The 13345-nt window shown below is 44.0% G+C and overlaps 1 protein-coding gene across 1 annotated transcript; it reads right to left on the reverse strand.

Annotated features, from left to right (window-relative positions):
• Nucleotides 1-1989: 1989 nt before the first annotated feature.
• On the reverse strand, nucleotides 1990-12620 carry RBP2 (retinol binding protein 2). Its single transcript, XM_083506673.1, has 4 exons — nucleotides 12476-12620; nucleotides 10150-10328; nucleotides 5911-6012; nucleotides 1990-2127 (listed from the first exon to the last, which is right to left on the reverse strand). The coding sequence occupies exons 1-4, from the start codon at nucleotides 12546-12548 to the stop codon at nucleotides 2074-2076; spliced, it is 408 nt and encodes a 135-aa protein (XP_083362799.1). The 5' UTR covers nucleotides 12549-12620; the 3' UTR covers nucleotides 1990-2073.
• Between the last annotated feature and the right edge of the window lie 725 nt (nucleotides 12621-13345).

Genomic DNA, 13345 nt, shown 5'->3' on the forward strand with positions numbered 1-13345 from the left:
GAACTCACCCCCGCCTTCACCCACCCAAATGCTAATGTTTCGCCTGCTGCGAGGAAGATAGCGGACTTTGTGGTAGTTTAGTAGGAAATTGAACATAATGAGCATTGTTGAAATCACCCAGTACTGTTGCAAATTGCAACATAATACATTACCTTACATGTGTTTCCTTTTCAGAACATGCTGGTCTAAAGGACTGAGTTCATGAATAAAATACATTATGATGAATTTGGAAGTTTAAACTCTGTGTGTGCATGGGGTATGTGATTTTGTTTTATTTTCCACCATTTTTCAAGAGGCTAGTTCCCTCCCTCTCTCTCTCTCTCTCTCTCTCTCTCTCTCTTTCTTTCTTTCTTTCTTTCTTTCTTTCTTTCTTTCTTTCTTTCTTTCTTTCGTGATCTTGGCATGTATGCTGACAATGTCAAGAAGGCCTGATGCAAAACCTGTGTCTTATAGCCACAGCCACATGTTTCATACAGTCTTGACAGTTTATACTAGGCATTAGGATCAGAATTGCGCCCACTGACCCTATCCCAGCCCCAATCTCCACACATGGATCATTTCTGTGCATTGAGCAATCAAAAGGTTACAGCAGGTATAAGAAACGACTGTACAGATCTAGGGGCTTAATGTGCCCCTTCAGACCTCTCTGTATAGCCCTTGTAATGCTCCCAAATCCACAGACATTGTTGACCATGCTCTGCACTCTCATAATGTGCTTTTGCCTGGCTAGAATGTTTTCTTGGGCTGGTATCAGGACCAGGCTGCCCATGAGGCACACTGAGGCAGCTGCCTCATGAGTCTGAATCCCGTGAGACTTCTGGTGAGATCTCTCGAGAGTTCCACAAGATCTCATGAGGCTATCAACTGGAAGCCACTGCTACATAACCCTGGTAAGCAAGCCTTCAGTGGTGGGGCAGTGGTGGAGTAGGGGCAGCAGGGAAGTGGCACCTTCCCATTCACCTCAGGCGGCAAAGTGAGATAGGCCGGGCCATGCCTGACTGTGATAATGCTCCTTGCTTTGCTGGATGGAGGATGATCAGGCATGTGTAAAACCTTTAACTCCGCATGGCTGGAATGTGGCCTCCTGTACAAAGGTACAATACTGGTATGCAGCCCCTGGGAGGTTGTCCACAAGGGAATGCAGCCCTGGGTTGGAAAAAGGGTTCCCCACTGCTGGGTTACAGAGTCCTCAGCCAGCTGCCAGCATCCACACCAGAGCTTACACTTGCATTTTGTGAGAAGTGGAATTTGGCTCAAGAAGTCTTGAGACAGGCAATCCAGTACTGATCCCCTGACAAGAGTACCTGTGTGGTACATGTGCTTTAGGATGCCTCTTGGCCACATCAGCCCTAAATGTCAGTGTGTAAATATAGTTCCTTTATTTAGCCTCGGACAGCAGCTGAGATATAGCTGAAGCCATGATATGAAGCACTCTGAGAGGCACGAGTTAAATCTCCTGTTAAGCTCGTTGAATATCTGTGGCGTGGGTTTTCAGAGACACCTTTCTGAGGAACACAAACTAGAAAAAAATTAGGTTTGTTCAGAGGACTTTTCCGATGGCTGCGATCTTACTTTCCTAAATTTAATTTAGTGATCTAGCTGTTAGTGGCTTTGAGTCTCATTCCCAGCCCACTGAGCCATTTTGTTGCCTGAAACTAGAGTCCTGGTGACCCATAGCTAAGGAAGTTAGAAAAAGTACAGTGAACATGGGCTTTGCCCTCCTCATCATTGAAATGTATATTAGACTGTCATGGAGTGAGGGGCCATTGTCAAGATAAGTGTGCTTATTTCTTACATCGCTGCTGGAGGACATTTTGTCTTTGGTGCTGAAATGTTTTTCTTGCCAAGGTTTACGTGGGGGACAATTAGAAGAGCAAGACATACATTATTTAACTTTGGAAAGCAAGAGCTCTTTTAAAAAACCACGTAGGAGAGTGTTTGATGTTACTATAAGAGGTTTCCCACTCATTGAACTGAACAGCAGATCTCTGGCAGTGTCAAGGTTTTATTTATTTAATTCAGCAAAGAATATAATAATTACGCAGTGTGCAGCTGGATGGGATTCAGATCCATTTAATTCTTCTTCTTAAAGACTTGATGGCACACCTGGTCTTCGCATGTCAGCTCCTACAACATTAAAACCATCGGTAAGCACAGACAATTCCCTTCCAGACTTGCAGAGAAAACAACTAAGCCAGAGCATTAATGGCGGGGCTGGGCTATTAAAAGGGAAAGAGTAGCGTATTTTATATAACCAATCAGCCAGCAAGCACTACAGGTTGCAGTAATTAGATTCTGACACTTGAATTGACTTTTACAAAGGATAAAAATGGGGAAATGCATAGGAATTGCTCTGTAACTGTGGGACGTTGCATTGTCTATTATTAACCAACATACTGTAATTTATTAAACTCACTGAAGCAACAAGGAAATTGCAAAAGGAGAGAAGGAAAAGCTTTAAAGGTAACAGGAGTTAAGTATAACACTTTGTCAATTGGTTTCCCAACAAAATGTGGATCTTTTCTCAGAATGTTATATCAACCCTAACAAATCCAGTCAATGAGATTACTAGCCAATTCTGAAGTTGTTTCATAACAATATAAAGCAAGTCTGGCACAGAACAGGATAAGATTCTGGTTTCTGCAGGGATGAAATCAACCCAATGGTAATTTTGTACATCTTATTGACCTTCTTTTGCTAAAAGCGAAGCCAGAATTTTATGATCGTGAAAAGAATAGAAATGAGTAGGTAGCTTCCTATTGTAAGTCTGTGAAATTAATCCCTCATCCCTTTAGACTGGCCCCTCAGAGTTTGCAAATAGACGGTTTTGTATTAAAGTGAGCTATGCAGGCTTGGATAGTGACAATGTAAACAGAGGTAAGGTAAAGGTACTGCTGCCCGTACGGGCCAGTCGTGTCCAACTCTAGGGTTGCGCGCCCATCTCACTTAAGAGGCCAGGGGCCAGTGCTGTCCAGAGACACTTCTGGGTCACGTGGCCAGCGTAACGAAGCTGCTCTGGCGAGCCAGCACCAGCGCAGCACACAGAAACGCCGTTTACCTTCCCGCTATAAAGCGGTACCTATTTATCTACTTGCACTTAAGGGTGCTTTCGAACTGCTAGGTGGGCAGGAGATGGGACCGAAAAATGGGAGCACACCCCGCTGCGCGGATTCGAACCGCCGACCATGCGATCGGCAAGCCCTAGGCGCTGAGGTTTTACCCACAGCGCCACCTGCGTCCCAAAACAGAGATAGAATGTTGCAAAAAATAGCAGTGGGATTTTTTAATTCTAAACATAATTTGCAAATGTGTTTAGTGTTTTTTTTTTTAAAAAAAAAATTGGATTCTTTTCTTTTTTCAGTTCAGTTCATATGGATAAGCTACTACCCTATGGTTCTTCATCTGGAAAATGGGGATAATAATCTATCGTGCAAAGCTTGTATCAGGGTGAAAGGGAAAGTACCACAAGCTAATGAATCATATGACTTACGCTCCATGGTCCTCATTTTTAAATTAATAATTTAATTTAATTTAATTTCTAATATCATCTTCTTCACCCCTGTGGTTTGGAGAAAATCGTGATGTGTCATGAGGCACTGCAATGTTGATGAAGGCTGCCAAATTCTGTTTTTATACGGAATCCATCAGCAGATTTTTCAGTCCACCTGTGATAAAACTTTGACTAAGGGACTAACTAGAATCTGGTGAGTGTCCACCATTTAGTATTGTTAAGCGTTTGTGGGTGCCTTGACTCCCCTAAATTCCTGTGTCTAGTGGGCATTGGATTATCAAGATGGACTATTAAGATGGGCTGCCAGACACTGAATTTAACAGTGTGAAAATACAGGCCAAAGCAGTTTTTCTGTGCTCAGGAAAACACATGGGAGAAAAGCTATTATGGAGAACAAAAGAAAGGTAAGGGGTGATTAACAAAGCAGATACTCTGTGCCGGAGGGTAGATGAGCGCAAGCCCCTCCTTCCACTGAGAGACAAAGTGTCAGTCTGTTAAACACAGCAAGCTAAGTATAGGGACAAAAGGCCATGTTTGATCTCTTTGGATTCAGCAGTGGGAGAAAACAGAACCCTCTTGGAGCGTAATGCATTGACCTCTCCATCATAGGCTCAGGTTGTATATGTGTGTAAATAAGCCATATATCATAAAGACACCACAGTTTCCACTGTGCCTCATTTCCAAAGGAAACACAAACACTAGGTAAGTGTCTGGAGTACAGGACTCTTGGACCACTCGGAGATTGGGGTGACATGTAACAGAAGAGCCCTGCTGGATCAGACCAAAGGATAATCTAAGGCAGCATCCTGTTGCCATATTAAACTACTGTACTAGGACCATATCAAGCTACTAGAACTTATTGGAATGTACTGGAACTCAAGTGATCTGGTTATAAGGTTTGTTGAATTTGGATTCCAGAAGATGTTTCAAATGTTTTAGGGATCAGGGTGAAAAAGTGCCACTTCTAAACTTGCTCTGGAATGGTGGGACTTAGAGGGATGCAGAAGGGCATCCTTCAGGTGGGTGATTCAGAAGTCTACCTAAGAAGTTTGCAAGCCTGTGGTTGCACCTAAAATAACTTTGGATTCTGGGCAAGGACTGTAAAAATGTATACATTCGGAAGGTAACATTAAACACAGTTGTTTAGAGCAGCGATGGGGGATCTAAGGCTTGAAGCCAAATATGGCCTGCCAGGACTATCTATCTATCTATCCCTCAGGAATCCCCATAGTCCATAACTCCTTTTCATCCCCTTCCCTTCATCCCAGACCACACTTCCAATTAGCTTGGCTTTGCACTTCCTTGAGTGTTTTTGCCTGACTAGAATGTGTCCTTGGACTCTGATAATGCTTCTTGTTTGCCTGGATGGAGAACTGAGAGGAGTGTGTGTGTGTGAAAAGCCTACTGTAAAAAGATAAAATTAACACTTGCTGCTCCACAAGCTTTTGCTTCTCCCCTAGCCCCTAGCAGTGGCATATGGCCCCCAGAAGGTTTTAATATAAGGGTATGTGCCCCTTCAGCTGGAAAAAAACCCATTGCACTAATTTTCAATTAAATGTGTTTAGAACAGGGATATGGAAAGTGTTTGAGAAAATTATTAACTCATCAAGCCATCCTGTTCTACATGGAGAAGATGTGCAAAACCATTAGGGATTATGCAGCTAGATCCATAACAGAGGAAGTAAACATGCAGGTTCATTTCCAAAAGCTATGTGTGTTTGTCTGCTGAAGATCTCCATATCCTTTGCCTGTTCATTTAGTTCACTGAGGCTTGTGCCCATAAAGAGCTTTGAAAACTGAACTGAAATTCTTTGGTTCACCCAAGTCTGCCTGTTCACTTTCCCAATTGTTCTTTCGAGTCCTCTTAATATGCAAACTCTCATTTATTTTTTCCATACTTCACTGACTGCTTATTTTCTTTACAGGCCCCTATAGCCCCACTGACGCTTACTACATGTCAGGCTTGGACTTCATTTACTAACCCAGCTGTATGAACTCAGCTTTTCCAGTGGCACTAAATTATACGCTTTAGAGATTGTATATACCGGGTGCCTGATGGTTATTCTGAGAGCAATTTTCTGACCTGCTTTTCTGCATCATTCTTCTTAGCACCCCCAAGAACATCTTTTCTGTAGGTAAATAATACTCCAGATAGCTTCAAATTAGGCGGAGGCAAATATATGCCTTTGTTCATTATGGCAATGATATGCTAGGAAGGGAAGCCAGGCTCAGAATAGGCAACATGGGCAGCGGCTCTCTGGGGTTTCCGGCCCCCTGGAGACACCAGGGCTTGAACCTGGGACCTGCTGCATGCAAAGCTACAGCCCTTTCCCCAAGTTACTGAATTTTCCTGCAGTACTGCTATTGGTATATCTTTCATGAATGATTTCGGCTCTTACCAGATGCAAATTGTCCCCTTCAATCCAGTGTTTCCAGCCTCTGTTATTCTTTTCGCCTTTCTGGACACAGATTAGTTTATCACCATCCCAGGTCACCAGCGACTGCAGGGATCAAATGATAAAGTTCAGCAACATGGTAGAAACGTTTGAGGCTAACAACATATCAGAATAAACTGGAGTCAGGGTGACATAATGGCAGCATAGAGTTGGTCGGGGTGGGAGGTGGGGAGAGGGAACACATAACAAGCAAATACCACCCCCCTCCCCTCTCTCCCAGCTCCCCAAATTTAAGTAGAAAGCCTATAGTGTCACTAAAAGTGTTTTATGTTTTCAATTCCCGGCTATTTCTCCTGACACAATGATCCATAATATACGCACAAAAGAAGATAATTAAATAAAGTGAATTTATGACGGGATTTGTCTCAAGAAAGGGGAGCACAGATATGAAATTTGCATTATTCCGTTCTCCCTCAGAAGAAAGCCACAAACGCACTGTAAAGCACAGCAGCAGGAAAAGCCGTGGATCATTTTAACTGCTACAACATTAATACACATGCACACGCACTTCTGTTGTGGATGCGGAGGGCATATTGGGAGGGAAGAGATTGTTCACAGCAGCTTGGATTCAAAGCTTTTGCATATGAGCATCTTCTAATATGTAAATGGTCCCCAAATTTATTTTCAGGCTAACCAAAACAGGTGTTTACTGCTAGAATAACGCGGGGGGGGGGGGCTCAGAAAGGAAATGGAAGGAAGGGAGGGTGGGTGGAGTCAACCTTATCATGGTCAAACTACCATGAAAGACCGTTCTCTGTGTGCAAACAAGAGACATCTTGGAGCCACTCAGCTGGAAGTGCAATAAGAAGAATGGGGATGCCCTGATCACAGCTACTATAGTAGTGCAGGCACACACCAGAGGAGATATTTGAATTATAGTCTCTTTCTTCCTTTCTTTCATTTGAGTGCTGCTTCACTACAATTGTGATTGGGAGAAAAATATGACCTCTGTACATTCTGTAGCTGTCTGGCAACATCCCACATTCTCTGCACTGAAAAGAACAGATTGCAAAAGAACAGCTCTCTTTAAAAATAATTAATTCCTGAGCCTCCTGCAAAAACAGCAGTGTGTCGGTGGGGGAATATCGGGCAGAAATCATCTCGATAAGAAATCAGATAGAATTATAAAAGAAATAAGATGCTTTTTCTACTCTCCGTCAGATAACAACAGTGACGATAGGAGAAAATTGAGGTTATTGAAAGTTCAGGGAAGAGGCAGTTTTCTACCCGAGACAGGACTGGTAAAGGATAGCTTTGACAGAGGTATGAGGAGCATGCTGTGATGTCAGGGCATGAAAAGGTCACAGATAATAGGAAAGATGTTGGCTATGAGCAGCATACTCCTCCACATTATCTTGGGGAGGGGAGAGGAAATGATTTGGCTATTGTAATGCTTGCCATTCTGTTTTAGCTCTCTAGATACCAAGCGGTGTAGGCACAGATTAGGTTACAATCAGGAATAAAACGTAATCCAACTGGGGGAGAGGGCAGCTACCCACTGAAAAGCAGCTATATGGGAAACAAGACCTTGGCTTGAGAGTTCCTTCACAGAGAGCTCAATTCAATGGATGGAAATGAATTGAACTAACAATTGCCTCAGAATCAGACCAATATCTTCTGAAAGACAGATCAATGCAATTATCTTCCCTCAAGGGAATCCAGTGAGTCCCCACCCACCCCCCAGAAGAGTGGCCAGATCTTACTGTCAGGAAAACAGTAACAACAACAACAACAAAACACAGGAACTAACTGTTCCATAATAGCAGAGCCAGCCTGTCCATGAGGCATACTGAGGCAGCTGCCTCAGGCTGTGGAATCCCATGGGATGGCACTCCCCGCCTTGCCCCTGCCACCACCTGAGAAGTGAGGAGAGGTGATGGTGGCTGGCAAGATCTCATGGAACTCTTGTGATCCTGGCAAGTGAGGCTTCAGAGGGAATGCTAGGGCAGCAGGGCGGCAGCACCCTCCCCTTTCACCTCAGGTGGCAAAACTAGATGTTCCATCCCTGCATATAAGGTCAATATGGACATAAGTATCTTACAACTTGGTAAATGATGAATAAACATAGGGGCATTTCTATTATTATTATTATTATTATTATTATTATTATTATTAACCAGTTACCATTTTGACAGCACTGCTTGTCTTCCATATTATAATTTTCTCCTCAGAACCAGAAGCAACGGAGGAACTCAGGAGAACTTTGGGTGAAGACATCCTCTCCCCACTCTAAAATTGTGCAAATGTGACTTGAAACACAGAGGTGTGTGTGTGTGTGTGTGTGTGTGTTTGACCTCACTGGATTTTAAGCCACTAAAGAGAGCCAGTGTGGTGTAGTGGTTAAGAGCGGTAGTCTCGTAATCTGAGGAACAGGGTTTGCGTCTCCGCTTCTCCACATGCAGCTGCTGGGTGACCTTGGGCTAGTCACACTTCTCTGAAGTCTCAGCCTCACTCACCTCACAGAGTGTTTGTTGCGGGGGAGGAAGGGAAAGGAGATTGCTAGCCGCTTTGAGACTCCTTCGGGTAGTGATAAAGCGGGATATCAAATCCAAACTCTTCTTCTTCTTCTAAAGTGAACATACGCATACTCTCCAGCTGTGGAATGGCCCTTCCTATTCAGGAAAGGCCATTGGACTCCACTAGACAGGAAAGCATATAAAAGTCTTCCTATTTGAACAAGAGCATTCATGCATGAGCCACAAGGTTTTTTGGCTTTTGATGTGCAGGCCCCTCAACTTTCTGGCTCAGCACCTGGCTCACAGTTCTGGCCCACCACTGACTATGATGCAGCCCTAACTAGGACACAGCTTGCATCAGGCTCACTTGACTCCTGGGACTCAGCTATACACAGTGGCGTAGCGTGGGGGGTGCCAGGGGTGCCGGCCGCACCGGGCGCAACATTTTTGGGGGCGCGTTTGGCCGGCCCCCCTCGAGGAAGCGGGAACCTCTCCAAGGCACAGCGCGCCGTCGGTGGAGGAAAAGAGCCTCGCAGCAGCAGCAGCAAAGCCGGGAGGAGGAGGAGGTGGAGCGAGCCTGCTAATTGCTTGCTGGGAATTAAGCGGCTCAAAGTCAAAGGAAAAGAGGTGGAGCCACTGGCCCGGCCGGGAGGAAGCTGGAGAGAGCAGCGCGCCAAGCGCACGTGACGCAACGGGCCTGCCCACGTGCAGGCTGAGCTCCGTGTGGCGGGGGCGGAGGGAGGCGCTCGCTCTTTCCAAAGAAGGACCCGGCTACTGGATCAAGGCCACAAGGGCCCATGTAGAGTGAGTGGCCAAGCAGACGCGTCAATGAGAAGCACTCAAAGCAGGACCGGGGCACAAGAGCGCTCTCCCTTCCTGCTGTTTCCAGGGGGTGGAAGCGTCGCTGCCTCGAGGGCTTCCAAGATACCCTGGGGTGAAGTCCCGCTTCACCTTCTTGGGAGTCCCTCCAGTGGCGTAGCGTGGGGGGTGCAGGGGGGGCCGGGCGCAACATCTGGGGGTTAGGGTTAGGGGGCGCAAATCCACGGGTTAGGGGGTGCAAATCCACGGGTTAGGGGGCGCAAATTACTTGCCTTGCCCCGGGTGCTGACAACCCACGCTACGCCACTGGCTATACAGCTGCAAATAAAATGTTTTAAGTGTGTTTTAATTGTGATATACAATGTGACACTAGATGACGATGGTGAGCCTTATGGAAAATTCAATGCATTTTTAAAAATGCTTTTTTAAAAAGCATTTTCAGAATGGTTTTTATGTGTGTATAGATTCTACTCTGCTTAAAAAGTTCTCCAGAAACAGGGAGCTACGGGGGGGGGGGGGAATAAACTAACATGAAAAAAAATGTGCCGCCACAGGTAGAATGGTCATATGCAGTAGCTCAGCAGTTGCTTCCACCAGAAAGCAGAATTTGCTGTAGCCTGTGGGGAGTCTGGAGGAGCCAGTGGGGGATATATAAGTATCTGGTGGAACCATGAGGAGTTGGAAAAATAATTCTGTCTTGCTGTCAACGAGCTGAAAAACTGTCATGATTTACATATGGAATAAATAGTTGCAATAGAAAAACATCCACGTTTTGAAATGCAAATAGCAGCTTCTTTATAAATAAACATTTCTTTAACATTTATAATTTGCTTTCAACCTGTTTTCTTGAATGTCAGGTGCTGGTGTTGACTGCTGTGTAAATGGAAAGCAAATCATAAGTCTCTACCTTCACCACTCGGTCATCAAGCCCCTTGGTGTGCTCTTCAAATTCCTCTCCTACGGTGTAATTCACTTCATAGTTCCTGAAAGTGCTCAGCGTTTTCGTCTTGAAATGGTTTCCCTCTTGAATAATTTCTTTCGTTTGTGTCAGGTGGTTTGCAATCTTTCTCGTAGCAAGGCCAATGCCTGCAGACACACCAATAAATATGTTAACAATGGGCCTGATTAATTCAAACATACATTTATAAACAATAAAGTAATGTGTGCCCAATAGGACTTTCTGCTTTTGGGGTGTGTGTGTGGAATATTACATCCTGGGCCATATGATACTGCCGGTATACAACTATCACATTCCATCAGCATAAGGATTACTGTTTACATAATGGAACTTTCCAGGCCTTCTTTCCCCATGTGTAGCCCATCTGCTCTGGAGGGTTGGAGAGTCCCCATAACAGGTTTAGAGGGTGCAAAGGGGGAGAAGGGGGGAAGGTTCTTTTGCACAAGCGGCAATCCTTGTGCTGATGGAATACATTACAGCTGTACCTCGGAAGTCAAATGGAATCCGTTCCAGAAGTCTGTTCGGCTTCCAAAATGTTCGGAAACCAAGGCGTGGCTTCTGATTGGCTGCAAGAAGTTCTTGCAGCCATTCGGAAGCCACGGGACCTGCTTCGGATGTTCAGGTTCCAAAGAACATTCACAAACACTCACTTCTGGATTTGTGGCGTTTGGGAGCCAAACCATTTGACTCGCAAGGCGTTCATCAACTAAGGTACACCTTTACTTAGCACTGCTGTGGAAAGTTCACTCATCTGAATTGCACTTGTGCACCAGTTTAACTGTTTAGCCGGATTGTAATCTAAGGCAGTCCTCACTTATCAAGAAGTAACTCACTTTGGCAGAAAGCTGGTAGATATAGATATAGATATAGATATAGATATAGATATAGATATAGATCAGGCTTACTCAACCTCGGCCCTCCAGATGTTTTTGGCCTAAAACTCCCATGATAGCTAGCAGATCCAGTGGTCAGGGATGATGGGAATTGTAGTCTTAAAACATCTGGAGGAAGCCTGGATTAGATGATATAGATATAGATATAGATATAGATGATATAGATATAGATATATTTAGGGTGGTATTCAACTAAATTTTACTTGGAGTAGACCAATTAAAAGTAATGAACATGATTGTGTTAGGTCTATTAATTACTGCTTTGAGTAAAACTTAGTTGAATACCATCCTCAGTGACTAACAGTGTAACCGTAAGTATGTCTACTCAGAAGTAAGGCCTGTTGAATTCAATGGGACTTATTCCCAGGTCCCTATAGGACTTTTTCTACACCACAGCTGTTCAGTGTTTTTTCCTATTTTTATTTGACTAGCAATCTTGGCCATTGGACTGCTGGCTTGTGGCCAGATTCACTTCATGAGCAAATATCGCCATGGAACAGGGTGTCCTGACTGCTGAGATGCTGCAGGGACATCCTGGCAGGATGACAGGCGGTAGTAACAACATTTAAGATCTAGGTACAACATGCTGCTTACATCACTGAAACATGGTCTCAATGACTGGTGGGGAGTGGGGGTCAGAAGTCCCTCTTGTACTTAGGAAAAATAGTGTGGCTAATGATCCATAAGTTCAATTAAAACAACCTTCCTTGCCTGAACAATCCACCCTCAACAATTTATGATGCAGATCAGGAGTTAAAATACAGAGACAACTGTGACACATTTAGGGCCACTTTTCTGCTGTTAATGCAGAGATGGCCTAGCTGGGGAGGGGGAGATATTTTCCAGAGGCACCAGTTGTCTTTCAGCTTGTTGATTATGGCACCAAATTGGGAGCACAGAGAGCTTCTTATAAATGTTACCATACAAGATTCCAGCTGCAGCCCTATGCACACTTTCCTAGGAGCAAGACTTAGTCATCCTTACCTTACTACTCAGTTGATGTGCATAGGATTGTACTGCAAAGTAGATTTTCTGACCCATTTGCAGTTTAGGTCAGTGCAAATCACCTGTGCCTTTCAGCTATAGAATGCCTGTTCAATGATCCCTCATATATAGCATAGGTGTTGAAATATGAGTGACAAATTCTTTTGTACGGGAGAAAGAGAAAAGAAAACCTTCAAAGAGAAATGTTTGAGATAAAACGTACTTGCTAGGAAGCATATTCCACTGTATTCACTGGGCTTACTTCAAAATATATCTGCTTAGAAATGGCTTGCTATAAAGGCAAAAGTTAATGTTGAATTAAATCTTATTCATTTATTTTTAAATTAAATGTAGAACAAAGTATCCCACCAATTCAAAATTCTTATTTTTATATTTACCTAAAGCAACCATGTAACCTTCGAAGTTGTCATTGGATACCATCACCCACGTTCCAGTGTAATCAACAGGCATTGCGGCTAGGATTTAAATCCAGGGATGGCTCAGATATGGAACTTGGAAAGGAGAAAGAGCTTACTGTAATTCTGTCCTTTTTATATTTCTTTGGGTGAAGTTTACAGCTTCCAAGATAATAAAGTCTAAGGGTCAGCGAGATAACCTAAACCGAACTTTCCCTTCATTACCAAGGTTCAAGAGGACAAGGCAGAGGCAGCAAACAGATTTCTGAGGTTAGAAGTCAGAGAGAAAATGATGTTGCAACGACCTTTGTAAAATATAAAAGAAGAGTAGAAAAACATTGATGGGAGCACAGCTCTGGAAGATGGACTGCATAATATCAAGTTATATGAACCTGATTGTGTGTATGTGTGTGCTTATTCAGAATTTCCTTAACTCCTGTTTACATTCTGTGGATGTTCTGGATGTATGAAAAATCCAACATTTACTTTTAATAGAAATGTTCATGATGCTATGTCATCCAAGCAGAAATAAAGACACACAAATCACATAAAGGACACCAGCCATTCCCTGCCTGTTTTGAGCTCCAAGTCACCACTTGTGCAAATGTTTAATGCTGAGATAGTCAGTGTGATGCCCTCCAGATGTTGTCAGACATGGTAGGAAATTAAAAGGCTGGTTCCTGCCTGGGAATGATGAGAGCATTGATGGGGGGAGCTCACCCCATTGCGGGAATTCGAACTGCCGACCTTTTGATCGGCAAGCCCAAGGCTCAGTGGTTTGCAGTAGTAGGGTCTATTTCAGCACCTGGGCTCCTTGGACAGCTGCTGGAGCCTAAATACCCTGCTAGGGCC

Source organism: Podarcis liolepis, assembly GCF_965112155.1.
Source record: "Podarcis liolepis genome assembly, chromosome: 5".
NCBI classification, from domain to species: domain Eukaryota; kingdom Metazoa; phylum Chordata; class Lepidosauria; order Squamata; family Lacertidae; genus Podarcis; species Podarcis liolepis.